This window comes from Cuculus canorus, chromosome 2 (assembly GCF_017976375.1).
Source record: "Cuculus canorus isolate bCucCan1 chromosome 2, bCucCan1.pri, whole genome shotgun sequence".
In the NCBI taxonomy this organism is placed as follows: Eukaryota; Metazoa; Chordata; class Aves; order Cuculiformes; family Cuculidae; genus Cuculus; species Cuculus canorus.
In genome coordinates, this window is record NC_071402.1 from 139,736,465 (window position 1) to 139,762,754 (window position 26,290).

At 38.7% G+C, this 26,290-nt stretch overlaps 1 protein-coding gene across 16 annotated transcripts in view; it reads left to right on the forward strand.

The window, feature by feature from the left end:
* The window catches only part of CACNB2 (calcium voltage-gated channel auxiliary subunit beta 2), a 254,983-nt gene that overhangs the window by 222,761 nt on the left and 5,932 nt on the right, over window positions 1-26,290 (forward strand). For 12 of the 16 annotated variants that reach the window (XM_054057359.1, XM_054057355.1, XM_054057361.1 and 9 more), the window contains 4 exons: window positions 3,879-3,988; window positions 19,622-19,773; window positions 20,502-20,597; window positions 21,952-22,137. In XM_054057359.1, the coding sequence (XP_053913334.1) occupies window positions 3,879-3,988; window positions 19,622-19,773; window positions 20,502-20,597; window positions 21,952-22,137 (544 nt within the window). Of the gene's footprint in view, window positions 1-3,878; window positions 3,989-19,621; window positions 19,774-20,501; window positions 20,598-21,951; window positions 22,138-23,526; window positions 23,571-25,992; window positions 26,040-26,290 lie in introns of all 16 variants that reach the window. The other 4 variants (XM_054057366.1, XM_054057368.1, XM_054057367.1 and 1 more) reach the window with 3 other exon arrangements.

The window sequence follows — 26,290 nt, forward strand, 5'->3', positions numbered from 1 at the left end:
GATTCAGACCATCTAATGTGTATGAATGCCAAACTCTTGCTTGTTCAGGCTGGGAGCTAAGTTTGACAGTAGGTCTAGATTCTATAATGGAATCTCAAAAGGACTGCTGGAGGGTGTTAGTACCCCATCTTACTGAAGTACATTTACCCTTGGTAGCAGACAGGCTGTCCATTGCTGGGTTTTGATGTCAATGTTGTTATAGCCTCTCCCCAAGAGTGTACTAGGCAAGGTGCAATCTGATTTGTATTTGAGCCCAGGCATTGCCATAGTACAAATGTCAAATGGTAGTCCATCTCTAAAAGCAGTATCATGTTCTGTAATGTAAACATCATCATGGACCGATGGACCAGAGATGTCAGGTGGATAATCCATATGCGATCATTGGTACTGGATCACGCCTCCCATTAGTATGTGCTAGTGGGTATGAAATTGAGAAAATGGGAAGTTATTGTTATCTGCAACTTGAATGAATGTTCTGTTTTGTTTGGAAGTGAGCAGAGCAGTAACACTACTCTGTCTGTCCTGGTGCTGTCAAACTTTCCAGAGGGAGCTTGAGGTTTTCTGTCAATATCTTCAGCTCGTTAAAATACTGGACATACTGATTTAAGCTGTTGGATTTTCTCAGTTGAATGATGATGTAGATACCTAAACACTTTGTAGTCCCTCTTTATATTGATTAGGTTTGCCAAATCTTAGAGATGTACCTTCAGAACTAGAAGTTACCAAAATGCTGAGTGTTGCAAGCAGAAAAAAACATTGTCTTAAAGTGTTCCAGAGCATTTGTAATTTTAAGTTGTAGATCCAATTGTGTCAGGGTAAGTCCACGAATACTCTCCATACAACTGATGTCTATAGTATAGAATCATAGAATCACTAGGTTGGAAAAGACCTTTGACATCATAAAGTCCAACAGTACCTGTCATCTACTAAATCATATAAGTTGGTACTTCATCTGTCTGTTAAATACCTCCAGGGATGGTGACTCAACCACCTCAGGCAACCTCTGTCAGTGCCTGATAACCCTTTTGGTGAAGAAATTTTTCCTAATGTCCAACCTGAACCTCCTGTGGAGCAATTGAGGCCATTTTCTCTCATTCTATGGACTATCACTTGGGAGAAGAGAGCAACACCTACCTCACTACAACCTCCTTTCAGGTAGTTGTAGGCAGTGATGAGGGTCTCCCCTCAGACTCCTTTTCTTGGGGCTGAACAACTCCATTTCCTTCAGCCACTCCTTGTAAGATTTGTTCTCCAGCCCGTTCACCAGCTTCATTGCTCTTCTCTGGAAATGCTCCAGAGCCTCAAGATCTTTCTTGTAGCGAGGGGCCCAGAACTGAACACAGTATTCAAGGTGTGGCCTCACCGGTGCTGAGTACAGGGGCAGAATCACTTCCCTGGACCACACTGTTTCTGATACAGACCAAGATGCCATTGGCCTTCTTGGCCATTGGGTACACTGCTGACTCATGTTCAGTTGGCTGTTGACCAACACTCCCAGGTCCTTGTCTGTCAGGCAGCTATACAGCCACTCTTCCCCAAGCCTGTAGTGCTGCAGGGGGGTTGTTGTGTCCCAAGTGCAGGGCTCTGCACTTGGCCATGTTGAACCTTATCCCGCTGGTCTCAGCCCATTGATCCAGCCTGTTAAGATCCCTTTGGAGAGCCTCCCTACCCTCAAGCAGATCGACACTTCCTCCCAGCTTAGTGTCCTCTGTGAACTTACTAAGGCTGCATTCAGTCCCCTCATCCAGATCATTGCTAAAGATATTAAACACAACAGAATCCAGCACTGAGCCCTGGGGAACACCACTTGTGACCAGCCTCCAACTGGATTTAACTCCATTTACCACAACTCCTTGGGGGCAGCCATCCAGCCAGTTCTTAACCAAGAAGAGGGCGCACCTGTTCAGGCCAGTGGCAGCCAGTTTCTCAAGCAGGATACTGTGAGAAAGGCTGCACTGAAGTCCAGGTATACTATATCCACAGCCTTTCCCTCATCCATTGAGTGGGTAACCTTGTTGTAAAAGGAGATCAGGTTGGTTTGGCAGGACCTGCCTTTCATAAACCCATGTTGACTGGGCCGGATCACCCTGTTGTCTTGCATGGACTGTGTGATAGCGCTCAACTTGACCTACTCCATGACAGCAAATTTGAAGCATCCCACACTTCAATAGCCATCTGAATTGGTACCCAAAGTCCTCAACAAGTTTATACAGGAGGTTCTTAGATTAATGCTACTGCTTTCACAGCCACTCTGCTGTCAAGCTGTCCCCACTCTTTTTGCAATTACTTCACTATATGAACATAGATACCCTTTGCTTTGCTGCATATCTCCAAAGACATTAAAATTGCTTTTAAAAGATGTTAGAAGATCTTAAGACGAAAAATAGTGTTTTTCAGACTGAAAAATCTAGCATTGATCAATATACCGTAATTGCATTTGAAAAAGGGGAAAGTTATATTTCTGTTCTGTGTGGGAAGGAAGACTGTCAGGAAGACATAACAAAACAAAACCCAAAAAGCTGTAAAAGTTTTTTGTGTTCATCAGTTAGCAAATAAAGATAACAAATGAGTACCCCAAATTACATGCTGGATTTCATTTTAAGGCTAACGGCATTATCTGTGAGGAGCTGTGCCAGAAATCACAGTCTATGGTTATGTTTTTAGCTTAAATTAAATCATGTCTAAATTTCCAAAATTTAGTTACTAATCAGTATTGTGTGAATAATTCTGTTTTTCCATATTAACTTCTGGTTTTGTTACATTTTTTAGAGTTTTAGATAAATAAATACACATTGAGCTCATTAGGAAATGGCCTATTTGGTTACATTTCAGATGAAGAGAATCTGACTGTGCTTGCTAGAAAGGAGCCCTCCCTGTTCATATCAAATCCATTTCCTCCATTTTAATTGCAAGTAAAGTCATACAGGGGAAAACAAAAGCATATCATGAGGCTGATTTAACGCTCAGCACTGGAAAAATGTGACCCCTAATTCTCATTAGACCAGAGAGTTTGAAAGGGAATTTATTCAAATGGTGCATTTTGACCCTATAAAATAAAACATCAAGTAACTGTTTTCCTAGGAAGAAGAATATGCAGAAGGTTATGTAGCTGGTCAGTGCAAACAACTGGAAGTAACTACTTCTTTCTTAGTGCATCTTTTCTCATAAACACAAAACTGATCCCGCCAGATACTCAGCCCGGAGTTTTCATTTGCCTGCTTCTCTGTGTTGCAGTCCCATTTTCAGGTGGCCGGCATATTGCTGGATCTTTCAGGAAACTGATAACTAACTCCTGTACTCTGTTTAAAAACATGTGCTAGTAAACTGAAAAATAAAAATAAGAGTTATATGACTGTACTAGTTTCCCTGCTAAGCCTTACCTGTTAACCTGTTAACTCTGTATAGTCCTGTGTGTCTTATACATAGGGTTAAAGTAAGCCAGGTTGTAATTGCGTACCTTTCAACATATTAATCAAAATTAGTGAAAGGAGAAACCAGCCTATTCATGCTGGCGATACTTTTGCAAGGCCTAATCACAACAGGCCTGGAGCCCTCAGGGAAATCCCACCTTCTGCAGCGCATCTCTGACCTCCTCCTCTCTCCCCTCTCCCCAGACACATGTGGCATTGCAGTCTGTGGTCGTACTGCATTTTGGTACTGTGCACAAAGGGGCATGTCTTACCCATAGTTCCTGTAACAGTAAGTTAGGGAAAGTTTCTTCTCTGTTCATATTCTGCAAAACATAATGTGCTGCTGAGGAGACCTTCTTTATTTGTAGACTTAGCCACCTTCTAGTGTTAAATGAGTCTCTTTTTCTGCCCGTGTTCATGCAAGATAAATAACATTCTGTTCTATTTTACTGTATTTTACTTTTGCAGTATATCAATTACACGAGTCACAGCAGACATCTCGCTTGCCAAACGCTCAGTATTAAACAACCCCAGTAAGCATGCGATAATAGAGCGATCTAACACAAGATCAAGCTTAGGTAAGTACCTATAATGATGCTATCTACAAATTGGCTGTAAAGTGTGCTACTCTCAAATCATATCTTTAAGCTAAAAATAGCCTTCTCTCTGCTGTGAGAAAATCATCATTCCCATAATTCAGAAATCTTAGCACTGGAAATAATTTTAAAATCAGTAACAGATAATCTTCATGTAGTGCTGATTTTGGCTATCCCGCTTATATTCAGTTTTCATGTTTTGCTGTTTGCCTTAGTGGGGAGAAGTAGCCATCCATAAGGTAAATAAAATCTAAAGGATATTCTTCTGGTTAAAAAGAAGTGATGGCTTCAGAATACCTGGAATTATATGGATATTATTGATATTATGCATTATCTTTGATAAGATTACTCATAGCAATAGCTACTGATATTAGACCTGAAAAAAAATTATTGAAGTATACATTTTCTGAGTGTAGCATCAATTCAAAGTGATGCTGAGGTTGGTATAAAAAATGAAGCATGGAAAAGGGGCGATTTCTTTTAAAGACTATATAGCTAGGTTAGTAGCACACGTATCTGTCATTTTACATGCATCTCTTTGTACTAAATCTTGTCCAGTTGTGTAAGTAATTAAACATTTATGAGACAGAAAGATAAACATGCTTAGTTGGGAAGATGAAACTAAACATCACCATCTACAGTACAGGTGACTACACTGGGCCTTGTCATCTGAGGGTGTCCTTAGAGTAAATGGGAAAAGGTGGTCACTTTAGAGTCACAGCTCATATGGACTGACCTCAGCCTTTCCTCTAGCATGAGGTGTATTATGTCCAAGAGTCAGCTGCCACCACAGGCTCATTCCCTGTGTAGAGACTCCTGGAGGTAGCCAAGATGAATCCCGCCAGGTGCCTGTATACTTGTGTTAGGGCATTCAGGTGCGATACAGGACACCCAGGTTCAAGTCCTGCTCAAATCCAGAAAAACAAAAAACAACTCCAGTGTCCTAGATTGCAGGTGAACGTTCCAGCCAGACCTCTGCCTTCACAAGGCTGCAGATTTCTTTTAGGAACCCTTGAGAGTGCTTGGTTTCCCCTGAACACATCTTGAAATATTTTATATTGCATCTTGAAATATTTTAAATTTTGTGGAATAGGAAGAGTCTCATTCATCCTACTAAATAGGTTCTTTATCAGTTTTATTACAAAATTTCTGGGTATCCCTGTACTTTGATTGAGTATTTAATATTTGCCTAATATAGCTGTCCTTCTTAGAATGAGCTTCTCTGCCTCAGAAAGTTTTATGCCCGCTTCTTGAAAATTTGCTTCTTAATACTCTTGCTTTCAGCTGTGTGGAGGCCGTGAATCTCTACTTGCAAGTAAACAGATAGCTTCCAAGTATGTCATAATTTAAGTGTTTTCAAGTATCAAAATACAATGTACTGCAACAACTTTAATGAATATCTTTACACGCAAAACTACTCTTCTATGTGAATTTCAATCTTGTTGGTAAAGGCTGTTTAATAATTTAATGAAAAGATAAAGCATCACTTATTTTGAATAGAACTGAAAATTGGTGATAAAGATGGAGGTCTCACAGTAATGGAATGAAGAGAACCCTGGTGATTAATTTCCTAACTTGAACATCAAAGCATGTTCAATTTTGTGCAATAGTGCACAAATATATGCAGCAATAAAAGCACATCAGATATTCCTCATGCGAAAATATTTTCATATGTCTGAAACAGCTATCACAAAAATGTATACCAGAAAAAAAATCTATAAAAAATAAATGCAACGCAATCATCTACATCTTTATCTCTTGGAGAACCTTGCCCTTAAGAACATCAACATCTTTTCTTTGAGTCAAGGTAATTTTTTGATAGAGGTATTTAAAATGGAATTTCTGACAGAAATTTCTGTATTTGTAACAGGCCTATTGTTATTACCTTAAGATTTCCTGCTGTTTATCAGATTTTCAGTTGCTTATAATTGTTCTAAAAATTAACTGATTTATGAAATAATTTTGACTTGGGAAATATTAGTTATAGCAACTAGGTCATTTAAACAATGAAGTTAGGGAGAAAATTGATCTTACCTATATTAATACATTCTCAAACCCTTTTCTTTCAGAAGCTGTAGTACTCCCATATTTCTAATAATCTAGCAAAGTTTTGAAATGTGTTAGTGAATTGAACAGTATTTCAGTTACATGTTTCTGGGCATTTTTTGTGAAAATAATGAGGAAACTTGACCAAATTATTAGAAGCTTCCATTAATTCCTGCCAAACTTTGCATCTGAGATGCTTAAAGACTCAGCCTTCCCTCAGCAAGGTCCAGCAGTGAAGGTGAGCAAAACCTGCCCCCAGCATATTGAAACAGGGCAGCCAAACAGAACTAAAGCAGGAAGGTATTCATCTTTCAGCTTTCAATCCCTACTTTGCTGCGTAGCATGGAGTATGGAGTAAGAAGCTGTTTACTTTAAAGATGTTCAACTGGAGAAGCGGGCGGCTGGGCTAAGGGAGAAAGTCAGGGAGTGAAAATCTGTTATGACAAGGTTGGAGTAGGAGCTGGAATAGTTGAACACTCTGGTGATGTACCTCTGGGGTCTGTGCTCCACACATGGGGTAAACCATGGGAGGACAAAAAACAGCCAGGAAGGAAGTCAGGGAGGGAAACAATGCGGTAGCAGTGAGTTGGGAGGAGAACTGAGGTGAAACAACATGGAATCAGAAAAGAAAACTGCATTTGTAAGGTGATGGGAAAACCCTTGTGCAACTGCAAAAGAAAGAACATGCAAGCAGTGTTACAGCCTGTTCCCTTGCTTGCCTGCAATGTACCTCAAGGTAGAAATAGAGTCAGAATCACGAAATAACATTGTAGCCTGCAGGTAGCTGGCCTCTTCTAGCAGTGGTTCACAAAGAAGATGACAGTGTACCGCTGCTGTGAGTACTTGGTTGGCTCAGTTAGTGGAGGTGAGTGGCAATAACACACCATATAGTGGAATTTTTATTTTTCAGTTTATGTGATGAATTTGCTATAAGTAAACAAAAATGTTATTAAAAGAATATTATTAGACTTACAAACTCAAGTTGTGCAAAACAAAGCTTAGCAAGTAATAGTAAGAAGGTTAACTGCAACTTCTTAGTATCTTTAGATTATGCGTGCTGTGATTCAGTCTTCAGTTATGTGTTTGCAGACTACTTTTCCACCAGTCCTCTGCCTTATTTTTTTTTAAAAAAAGTACAAACTTAGGGGGGTGGAACAGGAATTGCTCGGATAATTACTGTTTTGTTTGCTGTGAAACTTATACGATGTATGAGGCAAGAAACTTCAAGAAGGCAAATGTAGTTTTCTAAAAGCACAACAGGGCATTTTCAATTTAAATTTGGGGGAGCAGGAAAGGAAATGGTGATTTGAATGAAACTTTTTGTGGCAGTAAATCAATCAGTTTTAAAATGAAATATTTCTTTAAGATTGAACTGCTGATCATAAAGAGGAAGCTTCTTCATCACCCATCTTCTACCCTCCAAGGACCTCATAACCCAGTAATCAAAACATACATTTGGGATGTAGGACATGCAGAGTCAAGCTTCTGTCTGTCTGGTTTGGAACAGGGATCTGAATTTCAGTCTTAAGCATACTGAGCACTGGTCTGTCTCTGTTGGCTCAGTAGATGTTGATTCTGTGTTGAAAAAAGGGATAGCCCTGGTGGCACAGTGGGTCCTGCTGCCTATGACCCAATATCTTGTAAGCTACAGTACTGCAGAACGTAGTACTGTAGCTCAGATGTGCCGTGAGATTCTTCTGAATCACAGCAGCCTGCACACCTCACCCAGGGCCAAGTGCCAGAGATGATACCCCATAAAGCTCCCCGAGGTAGTGCGGAGCATGCCATGACTGTGGTAGAGCCAGGGTCTGTGCCAGTGGAGTCTGGAGACACAGAGGGAAGGGACATCCCCTTGCTCGCCTTCCTGACAGGCCTTTCTGCACTGCCTCCCGCCCTGCTGCTGAAAGTTCTGGCTGATGCCAGAAAAGGTGAGGTGCAGTGTTGACGGATGGGAAGATAGACTCTCTTTTTACTGAATTAACTGAAGAGACGAATGCAATAGTGGCTTTTTCTGCTTCTAAAATGAAATTCTTCTGTAGCATTGGACTAGTTATTTACAGGCTTTATAAAGATGGGTGTTCTTTCCCCAGTGTTTTCTGCATGCCTCAAGCATGTCTTGTACTAAGTATTGTGGCTGAAATTGAGATTCAGGCTTTGAACCTATCAAACAATAATTTATGTCATCTAAATCAGCGCATTGCATTCCAATGCACTGATTTGGAAAATGCAGGGGGAAACCAGACTGCTTCTTGGGCCACTGGAGCTACTGTTGGGTACCTTGTGAAATACCAGTCTCATGGCTCCTCATTCCCCAGAAGTTCTCTTATTTTAGGTTCTACCCTTTGCAGGCATTTCACTAGGGAGCTATACTTTTCATTACCAGCCTAGCTCAAAGAATTTTTCCTGTCTCTCAGATCAGTACTGCTATCATGTACTGACAGGACTGAGCAGCATCAGGAATGTCTTGAGTCTTAGTACTGACTTCTAAAAGAAGCTTCAAACTTATGTTCCTTTTTGGAAGAAAGAATCCCCAGAAATCAGGATTTCCTGTAAAATGGCTTCCATTTTTACAGAATGAATGTAATTTTGACTGTGGTAATTACTCCGAAGAATCAGACAGTACATTTCTGGAATTGAACCCCTTCAAGTTAGTTATAATTTATGATTCTTCTTTGTGATTCAATTTTCTATCTGGAAAATACAAATAATTCCATCTTCTCACCTAAACAGGATGTTTCAAAGTGAAAAATCATTTTATTGCATGAGTGAAATACCACAACAGTAAGTTTCATCAGATAGCTCGGAAATAACTTATTCATTTGGTTTTCAGAGCAATATTAGAACAATGTGCTCTAAAGAGGTAAAACATATTTGACAACTAAGAGAAAGTAAATGATTCAATAGCTGCTTCTCAGTTGACAGTGTAAGGAGTTGCATACTGATTGAGACAGCAGCTCTACAGAAACAGCTTTATTATATGTTTCTGAGAATGCTGTCTTATATTGAAGACCACAAAAGCTTTAAAAGGGCTATCTTGGCATTTCCTACTTTACTAGCATTAGCTTTGCAGCCAAACGATATTCTCTTCTAATACAAGATTCATTCATAGATAAACTATTGAGTGAGGACTTGTATCTGTTGCAGGTCTGCTGAGGGGTCCTGGGAAGGAATTCTTTCTCTTATCTACATTTTCCCTAGTATGAAAGAACAATAATAATAGGGCCTTTTCTCCAAATCACTGTAAGAAAAAAAAAAAAGACAGAATTTCAGCAAACATTAAATTTGTGATGATTTGGAATTTTTTTCTTTTTCCAGACTATCTTTATTGATTTAGTTCTGGTCCAGGTATTTAAAAATATTATTTATTGCAATCAAATGTTATCTTGTTAATGAAAAACAGGGTTTGGTTTGTTTGGTTGTGGTTTGTTCCGAATGGGTCTCCTGTCTGCACATGGGGGCTGTTGGACATGGGGGAGATGAGTTTCTGTCTGTCTCTCTCCTCCTTGGACCCAGACCCATGTGTTTATTTCTACATCCAGTATAATTTTTAAATGACTATTTATTGTAGCAAATATAGCTCCCCGGAAGTGCTCTGTGTTCATCCAAATCCCTCCCACCTTCCAAGTTCAATGGGAAGCTTTTCCTTTACTCACCTACCTTTGTATAGTGGTACCTTGTGCAGCTAGACAGTCAAGCTACTGATTTGTCCCACAGTTATGCTCACATTTGTGAGCAGCAGCTGTAACTGCAGCAGAGAAGGCTATTTCTTAGACTTTTGAAAATATATTTTTGGGTTTTATGTAAGTATTTTTAATAAGTGTTCTGCCAAAGAGTTCATATAGCACAAAGGTACTTGACATATTAATACCAAGTACTTTTTTCTGGGAAATGAATGGACTTTTATTTGAGAACAACTCTTACCTTATCACCAATATAGGTTTGCAGTATTGTGCATATTGTTCATACTTTTACATAGCACAGTAAACAGTGAGGTGTGTGCCGTTATTTGCAACTCATTTAATAGATAACCCAGTATTAATTTCAAGGAAGCATAGACAAACAGTTTGAAAAGCAGGAGTAGGAATTCCCATATGGACCTGGCTTTACAGGATAATAAGGAATTCTCAGTGGGCTTAATGCTACACACTTAGCAACTGAAAGTTTACTTCTGTAAAGGAGTCAGTTAAAAATAGAGATGGGATTTGACTCATTGGAAACTAACGCTACCACTGAATATTTATCATTCACTGAATATTTGGGTATAAAATTAATATATCCTAAAATTTTATAAAAATAGTGTCCGGCTCATAAAGATTTATGAAGACAGTACAGTCTTATTCCTTTCCTGTATGAAAGCTTTCCTGTATTTATATAAACAGAAATGTTTGCTTGTCAATACTGTTATACGTTTGATATGTGAAATGCTAGGACTAAATTTATGGAAAGGGGAATTGATTCATTTCTTTAAAAGCATAGAAGAAATCTGTAATTTTGAAGACTTTTCTCTCCAACAGGGTACAGCACAGTGTTAAATCACATTCACCGAAAATCAGTCCAAATTGTCTTAGTTAAATTTCTCCATGTGCACATGGCATTTGCAGAAACTGCTGAACCAGTTTTGTGCTTTTGCTGCATTTCTCCATCAAAAGGACCCAAACCTTGTTCTTGTTGTTTCTGTGTATGTTACACTTGTTATAACCTTACCTCATGCTGTAAGCTTTGTACAAGAACCTGATTGTCTTGGCTTTTTCCATTCTTTGCTTCATTAATGCTCTCCCTTTCCAGATGTTTTGGGTATGTATACAAGCTTGCAAATTACTTTTCCTGCTGTTTTGTGTTCAGTGCTTTATTGTGCCTCGCAGAACCACTGTGTGTTTCTCGTAACTGGCTCACTGATAAACAAAAGCCAATCCTGTACTGTGTTGTTCAGTATTTCTTTTAGAAAGTCTTGCTGGTTTTTCTTATTTATTTTCAAGTAATCCTATAAATAATGTTGAGATTGACAAGTAAACACTAAAGATTAGGTTTTCCCCTGCAAATTTCTGTGGGCTGTGCACCTGATCTGCATATGCTAACACAAACATTCGAATGCTGATGTGAAATATGTCATTGTGTATATGGTAAATCGATTGCAGTCAAATGGCTGGGAATCTGTCTGTTTACTTTCTGTGTGCATATGCAGTAACCTGTCAGGCATTGCGTGCACCCAATTTGCACGTGCAATTGAGTGCCTACGTTCGGAAAGTTGTCTCTAGAAAATGTGTAGAGCTCCCATTCACATCATTAGGTAGATATCCTGGAGTTTCATTTTCTGGAAACAAAACATAAATGCTTAAAGAAATAGTAGTGGATTTCAGTGCAAATTTCAGCCTTGTATTTTTACTTTTTTTATATTTGTGTGAAAAGCCAATTGAATGCTTGAAACTATGCTAACAATTTATTATATATACACATTATATATTTGTGATAGTTATTATGTATTCTCCATGTTTGGCAATTTAATAACAATTGTTGTATATTTTAAGTTTCAAGTAAATGCTTCCTCAACTATAAATGAAAAATAAATGTAAAAGAGTGCTAAGCCTTATAAAAATCCTCCCCTGCTTGCAGAGGCCATGGAGCAGGAAAGCAAATTTGAGATTTAACCAAGAGTGTATTTCTATTCCAAAGTCTCAAGAATCTAATATAGTTCAAAGAGAAGGGAAAAAGTGTTCAATATGTTATGGAAAATCCTGATTGTCACTTCATAATTTTATCTTCAAGATAGCTGGGACAAATATGGTGAAGTAATATGGTAAAGTAATCTTCTTAAAGTATTGGTAAGTTTACCAATATGGTAAAGTAATCTTCTAAACCCGATGCTGCCTTGAACCAGAATGCTGTAATATAGCAGCCAAGAGCTTTTGGGTTATTATGAGGATGTGGCTACAAGCTTTTTTGCACATAGATGGGAAAAGAGTAGCACAAAGATGCTGAACAAGTTATAATTTATCAGCCTATATGTCTTGACAGTATTCTTTTATCCTGCTGGGCCACCCTTGATTTTGTTGAAAATTAATTCTCCAGGTAGTTCTGTGTTAGAAGTTTAGCACTAACTTTCCAATATTCTAACTTACAAAAAAAATAAATGATACAGTATTGGCAAAATATTTTAATGAGATTTCCTGAGTGTTTCCAAAGGATACATGGGGGAGGGGAAATAATTCTTCATTTCTGTAAAACAGAGATGACTCTAAGCAAGATGTCACTGTATTTTCTCATGGTGCTGCACTGGAGTATATATGATTGATAACTGTATTGAAACTAAACATGTGCTAGAGACAAAGCAATATAGTAATGTGTTAGAATATTTTTTAAGGTTATAGATATCTGTATAATAACTAAGATACCTGGACAGGTGAATGAAATATTTTAATCAAGTTAACTGTTTGTTTAAAATATAGTTTGCTTCCCTTAGAACCATTCACAGCTGTGGGCTTAGTTGATCCAGTATTTTTTTCTTTCTCCTAAGCTCATGAAACTGATAAAAAGTTGGAGTCTGTGTCCTCATTTTATCCAAGACTAAGGATCTAGGTTGTTTAACCAGAATGCAAAGTATTATGGGTTAATTTCTTTTCTCTGTTAACAGATAATTTCCATTGTCATGACAGGGCTATGATCACCTTTATGGTGGGTGTGAGTTATGTACCTTGCATAATAAGTAAACTTTCCCTAGAGAAAGAACTGGAATCCTCCTGTGTTGCCTCCTACTACAAGCAGCAGGCTACAGAATCAGTATCTCTCCCACTCAGTGAATACACAAACATTTTGCAAGTGGCACACCATCAGCAGGCAGAGTTAAATAGCCAGCGATGGAGTGGTTCCACATCCTATATGTGAGAAAGGCTAAGCATTTTTATTTGTGTTTGTTCTGAATAAAACAACAGACCCAGGGAACACTTGCATAGTGTCTATGTATGGACCAGAGCTGTATAAGCCTATAGCACTGCACTGAGTAATAAGGCACAGTGCAAAAATATCTAAGTTAGTACTAGCCTGACGTGGTGATATCCTTTCTGAACTGTGCAGAGACACTTGCTTGGTCCCTTAGGCAAAATAAACATTAGACTGCTTCTTTGCCCAATCTTACTATCCCAATTACTCTCTAACAGAGTATAGGGGAGTTTAATGATGGGAGCAGCACTATGCTACTGCATGGCACTTTCTGGAACAACTGCAGTTCCACCTGGTGCAGTCCTCTCAGTGCAGCTGTCCCCTGTGCAGTGCTCATCCACTTGTGTTTTTGCTGCAATCCACTGATTTCAAACTTTTCCATTTATAGGCTGTTAAAATCTACTTTCAGTTCAAAGCTGGCATTTAAGCACCATTCCATGAATGCTATTGTCTTGCTAGCTCAGAGAAATAGGGGAGGAAGTAGACGTTTTCAACTGCTACTTAGTATTTTTAAATTCCACTATCTTTTTTTATGTTTTCACATAATTACAGTATTATGTTTCAGAAGATGTTAGTTCATTATAAATAGTTCTTGGTTATGTTGAGGTTTCCAAACATCACACGCTATCTGTAAGTACCACTTGGATGTGTGTGTGTGCATTCAAGGCCATTTGAATTGTCTAAACTGAACCTTATTAGGCAGGAAGAGGAAAACCCAGTTTTCCTGCAGCACCTCACCTCACAGCTCCCCTTCAGCGGAGCGCAGACAGGAGTGCCAGGCAGAGCAGCAGACGTGCTTCTCTCCTTTCTGCCTTATCCCTTGCAGGAGCCCCATCTGTTAGGCATGAGTAACACATGCAGCCACTTTCCCTGGAAAATATTGTCATCTTCCCACTCCCACCCTCCCTTTTTTTATGTAACAAGCTAGTGACTAGGGGACTGGGTTGAGACCAGGGAAATGTAAGTATATTCAAAAAACTACATTTACATTAGAAATTTGATTAAATCACTTGTAATGAAGGTCCATTGCCTGAAGACTAAGCTAGAGCATTTCTTCCCTCTTACTTGCTTATGTTCTCCCCCAAGACTTTTTCCTTCTTAGCTGGGTACACTGGAGGGGAGGCACAGAGTCTTCTGCTCTGTAGCATTGCCACCAGTGTGGGGTGGGACACTGAATCCTGCCTGGAGGCCACGGAGCTGAACCTTTCTGGCTGGAAAGAGGATCGAGCCAGCTGTCCCCCATTCAGCTCTACCCCAATGTTAGCTCCCTGCCTACTCAGAGTAACATTGGTGCTTGAGGGGAGGAAAGGGAAAGATCAGGAAAAAGAGGCCAAGCACGTATATGTATATCTAGTTTCCTTCTGGCTTACTCCAGACTGCTCACACACCATGTAGCTTTCTGGACTACCTTTGGTAGCATGTCAGTCTCTCCACTTTGTATATAGTGAGCACAGGCATCTAATGTAGTCTGGGATAGCCTGCTGTGGTCCAGTACCTTCATTCTGGTTAGTGGGAGTACCTAATGTAGACACACTGGTGATTTTGCCAACAATATAAGCATGTGTATACACACACATGCTCACCAATTAAAATTTTAAATTTTAATTCTGTCAGTCAAGCTATTTACTTCTTAATCAAGAGGTGTGTAGGCACAACTTAATAGTCATTGCTTCTCTTTTGGTTTTCTTTTTTCATTTTCTTGGATTTCAGGTATGGCCTTTATCCATGTGTCAGCAGGTTTTTTAGTGCAATACTTTCTATGTGCTTTTAACGCACTGGGGATATATTGCATGTTTGGGTGGTTTGCCTTTGTTTTGAAATTCTTGAGGTTACCTTAAATTTCTCATCTCTTTATTTGTTTTCAAGGAATTTAGTAATTAATTATTTTTAAGTATGTGTGCTTGTATAAAAGAATTAGTGTAAGAAAAATTGTAGTGACTAATGTTTGTTCTACTTACTTTATGAAGTTATTTGATACATGGTGTTGCTAGTAATTTTTATATGACATGCACTGACATTTGTATGTTCTTTTCATGCCATATGTCTGTAATGTCAGGAGCTCTGTATAGGAAAATAGAATGCTTTGTCTCTGTGACTGTTGCAGTTCAAATAGTAATTGACAAATCTGTTTCAATGAACAAAACACTGTTACCCATACCACTAAGAAGTTAACGAGGTCAAATTGAATAGGATATTAACCTCATACTGTATTCAATTGACAGTATGTGAACTTCACTGTTCCTGCTGAAGATCAAAAACTCTTTGCTGCATATAAGCAATATTTTGTGGTTCTAATTCGGCCTTTGCAGGCCAGTAGCGTGGCCATTTTACATCAGATCCTCATCACAAAACTGCTGTCTCATCAGGGTCTTGATAAAACATAATGCTGATGTAGCCACTGCTCTGTCAAGCTGAGTGTCCTAGTGATTCCTGGCTGCTATGGATACTTTCTGCCTAGGTTTGAATGAGGGTTGTGTTTCTCCTACGATGTAGAGTAGAGAATGTCCTCTTACTAACGAGTTGTGACCATAAATTGACCCTAAATTCCACCAAAGTTCATCTTGTTGGTTAACAGCTGGCTGAATATGAGTCAGCAGTGTACCCAATGGCCAAGAAGGCCAATGGCATCTTGGCCTGTGTCAGAAATAGTGTAGCCAACAGGACCAGGGAAGTGATTCTGCCCCTCTACACAGCATTGGTGTGGCTGCATCTCAGATACTGTGTTCAGTTTTGGGCCCCTCACTACAAGAAAAGCATTAAGGTCCTCGAGCGTTTCCAGAGAAAGGCAACGAAGCTGGTGAAGGGGCTGGAGAACAAGTCTTACGAGGAGCGGCTGAGAGAGCTGGGGTTGTTTAGCCTGGAGAAGAGGAGGCTGAGGGGAGACCTTATCACTGCCTACAACTACTTGAAAGGAGGTTGTAGCGAGGTGCATATTGGTCTCTTTTTCCAAGTGATAGGTGATAGGACGAAAGGAGATGGCCTCAAGTTGCACCAGGGGAGGTTCAGATTGGACATAAGGAAAAGTTTCTTCACTGAAAAGGTTAATCAAGCACTGGAACAGGCTGCCCTGGGAGGTGGTTGAGTCACTATTCCTGGAGTTATTTAACAGACGGGTAGATGAAGTACTAAGGTTTAGTAGTGGACAGGTACGGTTGGACTTTATGATCTCAAAGATCTTTTCCAACCAATGATTCGATGATTGCTATTAGTGAAATGATACAGGTGCAGTGCAGTGTTACTGTGTTTTTGCCTTCATTTTAAGTAGTGAACTATTAAGAGGTTTTTGCTGGAAATTCACTTGTAAGGCCCAACTGATGCAAAGAACACTTGTCTGCCCCCACAATGGGGTAAGACTTGTGGTCTCATTGCTCTGAATTTATTTTCATTTCAGGGTACAGTAAGGATGTTTGGAATTGATATGTGGGAGTAAGTTTAAAGTGCAATATTTAAAGTTGGATGGGAGATATGTATTTCTTGTACATTAGAGCTGACCCTCTATTGTATAGAATAAATAGTTGAGTGCTCCTGCCATTTAAACTATATTCCCTTTCTGATTACCAAGGTTACCGTATGAAGTAGATTATAAGGGTCACTTTAAAATTTGATAGCTTATTTTTGTGTTTGAGTGTTGTAACTGGGCTACCAGCATTTCATGTTAATTTTCTTGGTAGATCTAATTATTTTTATGCCTCTCATTGTGACTGGCAGATATAATTTATTGGAGTTAACTGTTATAGCTTTGCTGTTATGCCTCTCCAGTACATCAGAAGGGACATTATTATAAATAGATTATATTTGTGGAGGTGGGAAGTTTGTTACGCTATCACTGTGCTGCATTGAAGATCCCACGCAATCATTGTTCTCAGCTCCCTATTTTAACTACCAGTGACATTTGTCTTAATATCCCCACATAACATTTGGGGTTCTTCGCTGGCTTTGGTCAAAAGTCTGAAGGGAAATTTGTGTTGAGTGTCTTGTTCAGAAATAATCTTTACAGGTATAGGATTGTTTTTTTGAGAGGTGTTGTTAAATAAAGATTAAAACAAAACCTGCAGCAGCAGAAAAAGCCTTTGTCCTCTAACAACAGAAGCTACTATTATTTAAGTAATTACAACAATCTTATGTGTAGTAAAAAGTTAGAATAGAAGGAAGATTTCAAGGAAAATGCAGACTTTTCCAGAAGCTGGAGGAGTGCACTAAAGGACAGCAGATCAGGATCTCTTCAGCAACCTCTGTGGCATTTTTTCCACCCATTCTTAAATGGAGAGGTAGAGACAGAACATAATAGTTTATTAACCATGCAGTGTAGTTCCAGGAACTTTTCTCCTATGCCCAAGTTAAGAAAAATAAATACTGAAATACTTTTTAATTGATGGAAAAGATATCTCTCCATCTTTGGACTCAGGTGGAAACTATTGGTTCATGGGACCATAGTTACCTGCAATTATTGCCCTGGATATGTTTAACAATAGAAGATACCCTGAGGCGTACTCTGCCCTGGCGAAAGGTTGTTTCAAAACATATAGCAGGAAATGTAGTTCACAGAGATGTATTCTGTACTGGCAGAAAAGTGCTTCCAGCAGTGTAGCAAATGCTGCTTTTCCAGACAAAATTATGATACTCTGGCAAAAAGACAGATTTTGCAGGTTATAAATTGTCTTGAACAAAGGGGTTTAGCAGTCTGGAATGGTCTTAAAATGATACATTAACTGCTATTGTTATACTAATTGAAGTGTTGAGCCTGAGTTGAAATTGCAATCCAAGCTCATCATCTGAAGAGTATGACAAATCATATCTGATATGTTTATTCTAGTTGTCATTTGGACTTAAGGATAGACTATTGACTGTCTTCTACTAAATGACTGAGACAATGGTATTCAGTCATTCCAACAATATCTCTGTGTAACGAAGTTACAGAAAATGTAATCGTTACTGTGCCAAGAACCATCAAAGTTCCTTCTTCAAAAATATGGTCCTAATTCAGACAGCAGATGGGCCATAGCACATTTACTGAAAAGCAGGAAAGCATACACCAATGCTTTCCATACTAGCATGCATCTCTCAATGTTGTCTGCTGTATAAGACTGATTGGCATGTACTCAGCCAAAATTGGAGATAACTACAAACAGGAGGAGGTGATGTCCGAGAGTTACAAAGCAATGTCAACCCTCTTCAAGAAGAGAGCATCATATATAGGTTTTCTGGTGGCCACTTAAGATGTTAGTTCATTTATAAAATGATTTTAGTAGTCACATATTAATTTGAAACCAAAACATTTTGAGCTAAATGGAGACTAGCTGTGATGCTTTGCTCTCTCTTGGAAATTTTGCAGCCTTGTAATGGTACTTAATTTTTTCATTTGCCACTATAAGAAAAATAAACCTCTTCACACCTCTTGAAAGAGATAATTCAATATAGAAAACTCTCTAGCCCAATCAGATAGACCGTGCTTTCAGATAAACCTAACACTTGTGACAGCATAATAGGTAAATGCCAACAGTGCAATTTCAAGACGCTCTTTAATAAATAAATTTTTTGGTACCTCATTGACATTTCAATTTCTGTTGGTTATCTTTTAATATATGCTTTGAATGGGCTAGATATCTAATCCGGTTTTTGTTCATGGAGCATGCACAACCTTTAAAGGGAAACCTGTATGAATTACAATCTTGTCTGACTCTATAACTTTTTTTATAGACTTGCACAAATCACCCAACTTCTGTAGTTTCCCTTTGAAGTCAGCCTATAGCAAGATTTGAGCAGGAAAATGTGATTCTGTTTCAAGGATGATTTTGGTATTATAAGATTTAGTCTTGTTTCATTTGGGAATGAAGACAGTTTCTACATCACTTATGACAGTGGATGCAGTTCATCTGTTTTGGAGAGGTTTGCCCTAGAAACTACTGCCATCAGGCAGGCTGCTGCGGAGCTGGGAGTGCAAATTACCAGAAGAGACAAGATGATTTTTTTCTGAGAAATCACCTTTCCAGAACTCCTAGGATTGTGAGGAGGATACCATAGCATTATTGGGATTTTTTTTTTTTTCTTAGAAGTGTTTTACACCTGATAATAAAATTTTTAATATGGTACTCTACTGAGGTCAGTATATGCAGGAAACTCTCTTTTCCAGAGCTTTGGTAAATTGAAGTAAGTGGAAAAACAGGAGCTTCTGCTCACATAGTCACCTTAGTACATCTTAATGCCTATCTGGGGTACTCTAGTTTGAGCAAATTGCTTACCACATAAGACTGAAGTCTGAGCTGAAATGATTTACATGTAGAAAATGTCATAGTAAAATTACTATGTGATGCAGCAGGCATTCTTACCTCTTGTGGCTTTTTTTTTCCTTATGTACATGGACTGGGGTTTGTAAGAAAGTATCTCTCCAAGCTGGGATTGCAGGAAGCAGTGGAGATGGGAGAGGCAGGCAGTGCTACCTCCAAGGGCAACAAAGTGAGGGCAAAAAGCTCTCTTTAATGTTGCGTTCATTTCCCTGGTGTCCCAGGGCCATGCATAGCTAACAACTTCTGCCAGCCTGAAAAGGAGCAACACACCAGTCTACCACATTTTTTTACATTTCTTAAAACTAATTGCCTTTTAATATTTTCATAACTCTGATTTTCTACTTATCTGCAGCTGAAGTTCAAAGTGAAATTGAACGGATTTTTGAATTAGCAAGGACACTGCAACTAGTAGTGCTTGATGCTGATACCATTAACCACCCAGCACAACTAAGCAAAACCTCTCTGGCTCCCATTATAGTGTATGTAAAGATTTCTTCTCCTAAGGTAAATATTTCGTGATATTCATGCTGTTTCACTCTCTTCTTTCCCCTCCCTCAATTTTTTTTTTGGTCTTAAATGCAAACGAGTACGTTTCGTCATTAAAGTTTGGAGCTATATATTGTTCTTGCTTCCCTTTGGATGGTGAAATGTTCTTAATCAAAGAAGTATTTTAGCTTTGGTGTCAACAAAACCCATTTTGGAAAAGATGCTGTAGCTCCAATGTTTTTATTAATTGGGATTGCGCGTTTAGTACCAATCACATAAGTAATTGTCTGTTAAGTCAAAATAATACAGAAATGAAAGGAAGATTTTTCACAGAATGAATATTAGTCTGATTGGTAGGCTGCAGCATCTCCTGGGAATGTAATCTTTAATTCTGTGAAGAAAACCTGCACAGACCTTGTGGAGAGGCATTGGAAAGAGAAGAACAAATTATGGGAAGAGAGCCGAGGAGAGCAATTAAAGAATTTCAGCCTAGAAACAAACAAAACCAGAAGCAGCAGAGGAAAACGGGAAAACAACTTTTTAGTGCTCATAACAGGAAAGGAGATGTTGGAAAGTAAATGAAAATTAGCTCTGGATGTTAACAGCATGGGAAATGCTCCTGAAGCCAGCAAACGAAGAATTTTATCTGCTCAAGTGGCCAGTTAAAAATGGAAACGTTTAAAGTGTATATTTATGTACATTAAGTCCAAACCTGTTCACTTTTCTTAATGTCTTATTTTCCACAGGTTTTACAAAGGTTAATAAAATCTCGAGGGAAATCTCAGGCCAAACACCTTAATGTTCAGATGGTGGCAGCTGATAAACTGGCACAGTGTCCTCCGGTGAGTAACTGTTAATTTATGTCTTCTCTTCAAAGTGCCTTTCTTTTCAAGCACGAGGTTAATTACGTAATTTCTGGGAATGTTCGCCCTCTTCTGGCCGTATTTCACTATTGCTTCTTTGCAGAACGCCTCCTGAGGTCTCTGGGTTCTGCACAAGGGTGCAAGGAAAAACAGTCCTAGTCACAAGGAGTTATTAGGATGTGTGATGAATGCATTCACCACTCAAACAAGCTGAGCATTGATTTTAATTGATAAATCTTCTGGGATTGTTGGTCTAAAAATGAACCCTTTTGGTGACTGTGCTCAGTTCAAGGTTAGGACAGTGGCTTGGGTAGCTCCCCTCGGAGTATGTCACCGCAGCCTGTCACGGCTGGTGTTCTTGCTCACAGTTTTGGCAAAGACGTGTGGGGTACTGTGTAGCTGAGAGCTCTGCAGTTCTCTATTGATGTGCACTGAAGCAAATTTTTTCAACTTCCAACTATAAAGTAAAGATGATGAGACCCCAGCTATGTTTTAAACATGGGAAACATTATTACCTGCATACTCAACTGTCAAGACTATGGGTAAGAGCCCAGAAAATGAAGGTTCAGTTCAGTTGTAGATATGGGAATTTGCTATAGTTACAGAGCTGAGAGAATGGGATGTCTTCATCATTTAAGTTCAAGCATCTCAGTTAATAGATCAGCCTCTTCAGGTCCTCAAGAAGTCATAGAAGAATGCTAGAGACCTGTGTAGGCTCGCAAAGTTGCCTTCAGGAAGACTTCTGCCTCTCTGACCAGGGAGGGAACAAAGGAAACTTGCCTCCTAACTTTAGATGCCTAAAATTAGACTGTGTGATTAATCTCTTACCTAATATTTGTGCACCACTTGGGAACTGGATGATCTGTATTACTTGTGTTTCTTACTGTTATTAATTGGTCTTAGTTTGCCTTAGTTTTGTCTTAGTTATTCTAGATATAGGAGTGAATTCCTTTAATTGCCATTCCATTTTGTTCCAATAGCTAAAAACTTAAATATTTAACCTTTCTGTCTGGACATTTAGGTTTTAGGATTTATTCAAAGTTTTATTCAAGCTGCTTCTTCATATCCTCAATGACTGTGCTTTACTAAGTGGAAGTCATGAGGGCTTGCTTCAGCAATTGTAACCTTAGTGCTAGTTATGATTCCTGTCTTTTGTATCAATTGCATTAAAAAAAAAATAAACAAACAAGTGCAAAACCAAAAAGGGTGAACTATTTTAACACAAATTATTAGAAATGTTCATTTTTGATGAATGCAAAGTGTGGTCATCAATGTCGCTAGTTAATTTCCCTTGAGCTGGTGGTTATTCTCACTAAAACCTTCCCTTTATCAGGAAATGTTCGATGTAATTCTCGATGAGAACCAGCTTGAAGATGCTTGTGAGCACCTTGCTGACTATCTGGAAGCCTACTGGAAGGCCACACATCCACCTAGCAGCAATCCTCCTAACCAGCTTCTCACTCGCACACTTGCAACAGCCACTCTTCCTATTAGCCCAGGTCCAAATATAAATTTACAGGTACAGAGTTTTTTTGCCATTTCTTCTTTTTCTAACCAATTTTTTCCTCTTCCAAAGCACAGTGGTAGTCTGATACTAGAATTTGCTGAATATGTTTTACTGTTGTTGATAGAGTAAGAGCTTTTTCAGTAGGCATTCACTCGTTTTCAGTATAAAAGGCAAATATTTAACGTTATTGTTATTGTATTCACAGTAGCATGTGTTTGTGTTATTGATTAGGGGGGTAGTTTTGATTCCAAGGACTAAGTCAGCCTGACTGAAAACATATGGTGATGTGAAGTGCAATACTTAAGATTTCATTGTGCCCAGGACACCACTGTGCCGGTAATAAGTGTACCAGCCACAAGCATTTTTATAGCTGGCCATATGTAGTCCAATCAGAGGAATAAAACTGAGCTAATACTATACACGTTACAGCCTCTGTATCTATTGCTAATAGGCAAATCCCAGCCTCAGAGGCCCAGCATGACGAATTGGGTTACATACAAAGGGGATCCACAAATGTTGAAGGGAATCTGTTTCAGTCTTCCCACAGGCTATAGAATTGTAGAAAATTAAGACTGTTTTAGTAAAGTCTCAAGGTCAAAGTGGCTTGTCCAGTGTTTCCTTTGTTCTTTTAGTCACTGGCCATTGCTGTGAAAAGTAAATACTTCCTCTAAGCCGAACTCTTACATAAAACCTGGATCCTGCAGCACATTGTGCAGAAAGACCTTGAGAGGCAGTACGTTCTGAGCAGCAAGGGCACTGTCTAGCAAGCTGGGAAAAAATAGGCTTTATTCCCACCTCCGCACTGACCTGCCTGGTGACTTTGAGCATATTTTGTCTTCTCTTTTCTCCTTCAGTTTTTGCTTTGTATAATTGTATTATGGTTTTCAGCACAAGGAGATCCTCTCCTTTGTATATGTGTTGCATGGCATGAAATGATGTCTTCAAAGATGCTACTTTTTCATAAAGAGTGAATGATGTCTTGAGGCCAAGAAGATCACAGTGGAGTTTAAGATCCATTTGTCCCAGCTCAAATAATGGCTTACTACATCTAAATTTCTACCCAGGTTCTATGTATGACCATAAGTTGCATACCTGTGTCAGTTAAAATTCATAACTTTGCCTAAGAAAAATGCCTCCTTTTAGAAAATAAAAAATAATATATATCAGCACCCAAAGTAAAATGCTTAAGAGTTTCTTTTTGTTTTCATGCTCTTGCAAACCAATTTTTTTGGGGCCAAAGAATTTATTTCCTCTTAGAAGACCACAAACTTGACAGGTTTGCTCTTTAAGAAGAAAAAATTGCTTAAGCCGCCTTGCAGATTATCTCTTCGTGCTTAAAAGCAGTTGCAGGAAAAGAGACTGTAAGCAATAGCTCATTTCTGCCTTTTTTTCTGTTCTCAGAGCTGAAACACCCTGAAAAAAATGTGAGCTGGAAGAATTTCTGAGTATGAAATCTAGTATTGTTGTGTACAGACTTGCTAGATAAACTTTCTTTGCTTTCTAGATGCACTTACTATTTTGCTCAAGCTGTTTTTATGCCTTTTGTGTGTGGCTTTGTAGGTCATTTTATTAACCACATTTTCTAGAGGAACTATACAGTTATAATAACGGTTTTTTTGAATGTTGTGCTGTCTTCTTACAAATTAACATATTTTTATTTTAAGGACTAAAAATGAGAATGTATTTGCACTTTCACAGTTTATTTGTAGGTCTACTAATCCTTTATGGGACATAGAACTTTTACACTCCTCTTGGTTTATTTTCCTGTGATATATTTTCCGTTGGTATTTCAAACCTCAGCCTATCATGGTCTTGGAATAGAGTGGGTTTATTTTCTCATCGTAGCGGCTGAACCCATTCTCTCAAAAGTGTTAAGACCTTCTATTTGGAGAACTTGAAGTGTGTGTCTGTGCTGGTTTTGTGAAGTGCTCTGCCAAGAAAAACCATGCCACCAGCTATTTAGCCTGGAGGGGCCACAGCTGCACTGCAAAGCATTTGAGGCATTCTCCTCCGGCTCCAATGCAGCACCCCTTTGCCAGGAGACATAATTGTGTTTCTGTGGTTTTTCAGTCATGGGTGTTCATTGTAATGAAAAATTTGTATTGCCAGCGGCCAGAGTGGTGTTCTTATAGCATGATGCTAACTGTGTGCATTGCATGGCACAAGGTGCTTGAAGGTGTGAGGCCTCCTGGGACTGTTTGAAATAAAGTCAGCAAAGACCATACACCTCCTGTCTATCTGATGGAGAACTTTGGAGCAAACTGTCCTGACAACGGTTCTCAGGGTTCCTCTTGCAGGGGAATAGTTGGCTAATTTCAGAAAGAAGACTAGAGCACCTTCACACACGTACGATGCAGGGGATTAGGGACCACTGAATGGAAACAGAGAGCAAGCCAAATTGACTGACTTGGACAGAGCTTTCTGTCTCCTCTTTCAACACTGCTTAAACTTTTTATCCAAGAACTCCTACTTTTTTTTTTGAAATTAGAACTTGAATAATTAAATGGGCATATCTCCAATTTCTTCCATTTAAGGCAAAAGAACTGATAAGATTGGGACATAAAATTCCTACACTGTGGAATCTAATCCAATCAGAGCTCTAATTTGGTTATGAACCACAAAGCAAGACACTAATCAAGATTCAAACATTATCTCCTCAGTGTCCCCGGAATATTTACAGATTTACAGTCAGTGAATTTGCCCATAAATCCCAATAGCCCTAACACTATTCTGAAATTGCAGGTATGGGTTCTAAGTTTATTCTTTGTGCTCCTCCACGTGTACTCGTTGTAGCAGAGAAGACACACCTGAGTTTGTAAAAGCAGCATTCTGTTCAAAGCAGGTTCAAATTTTGCATTTGTTCTCAAACCACAGCAATGCAAGATTTTATTAATTAGTCACAATTACATAGATAGGTACAAAGATACTCGACATTTGACCAAATGAGAATGGAAGGGTTTCGTGTATGTACCCAGTTTTAGTGCCTTAGAAACAGTCATGGTTGTGAACTAATAAAAATGTGTTTACTTATCTAAAGCAGGCATTGTTTTAAACTCTTTAGCTTTTCACTAGATTACAGCTATAATTCACCTCCACTGAGTCATTTCTGTTCACCTTGGACCCAACTTTTAATGCTAACAATCACTAGATTCCTTTTCTGGCAAATCAGTATCATCTTGAGGATGGTAAAAGCAAAACCAAAACAGCAGTCAGACCGCCATCTCTGTTACCTTGTTCCTATCTATGCTACTTGTTTCAAATTAGGAAAACAGGGGGTAACCCAGCCAGTCACTGGGAAGTTTACAGAACAAAATGTTGTCTTAGAAAATGAACATTTGTCAAACTTATCAAATTGCTGATTTGAAATGTGTTGCTTTTTATAAGTTTCTGATAAAATACGGGGTTTTTTTCTTGTCCAATTTCCTATCATTTTACATTTTGGGTTGCTAGGAAACCCACCTGCCAGGATCTGTGACTGAAGGACATTTCCTCCTCCCTCTAGTTGTTTTCCACAAAATAAAAAGACAGAAAGAAGATACATCTGTGAGCTGCCCTGGAGGCAATCCTTAGCTTTAGACAACTCGAAACATAGGAGGGCAAACTCGAAATTAACTTGTGAATTCAGAGCAGTCTCACAAACAAATGCCTGTATTAACTGTGTTAAAACCTACTTTACTTTTGTACCAGTAGAGATGATTTTTGTCTTGACATTCCTCACCTTCTGTGAGAAGGATAATCACCATAAACTGTTTCTTAAAAATTTGCAATTCAGCTTGAAAAGTCTTCCACTGTGGTTTGGGAATAAAAGCAGGTTAATGCATTGAAACCCCTATATAAGATAAATAATGCCCCTTGTTCATTTTGCAGTGATTTCAAAGCATTATGCTGGTGAAGAGTAGGTTTGTTATTACCTGGTAATTTTTATTTCAGTCTTTTAATAGTAGTAGTGTGTTAGGAAATTCTGTAGGTGATAATATCACTGTCCTCCTGATTTACTTAGCAGTGGTCTAAATTCTGGAGCTGTTAAAATTATGAAGTCAAAATTTATTTTTTCATTACCATGAAGAAATGTAATTATTGCTGAGAAAAACAGAAGGCCAGTGATACTATTAGTATCATAATACAAACATTATTCATACTAGAATGAATTGCATTTTTGTCTTAA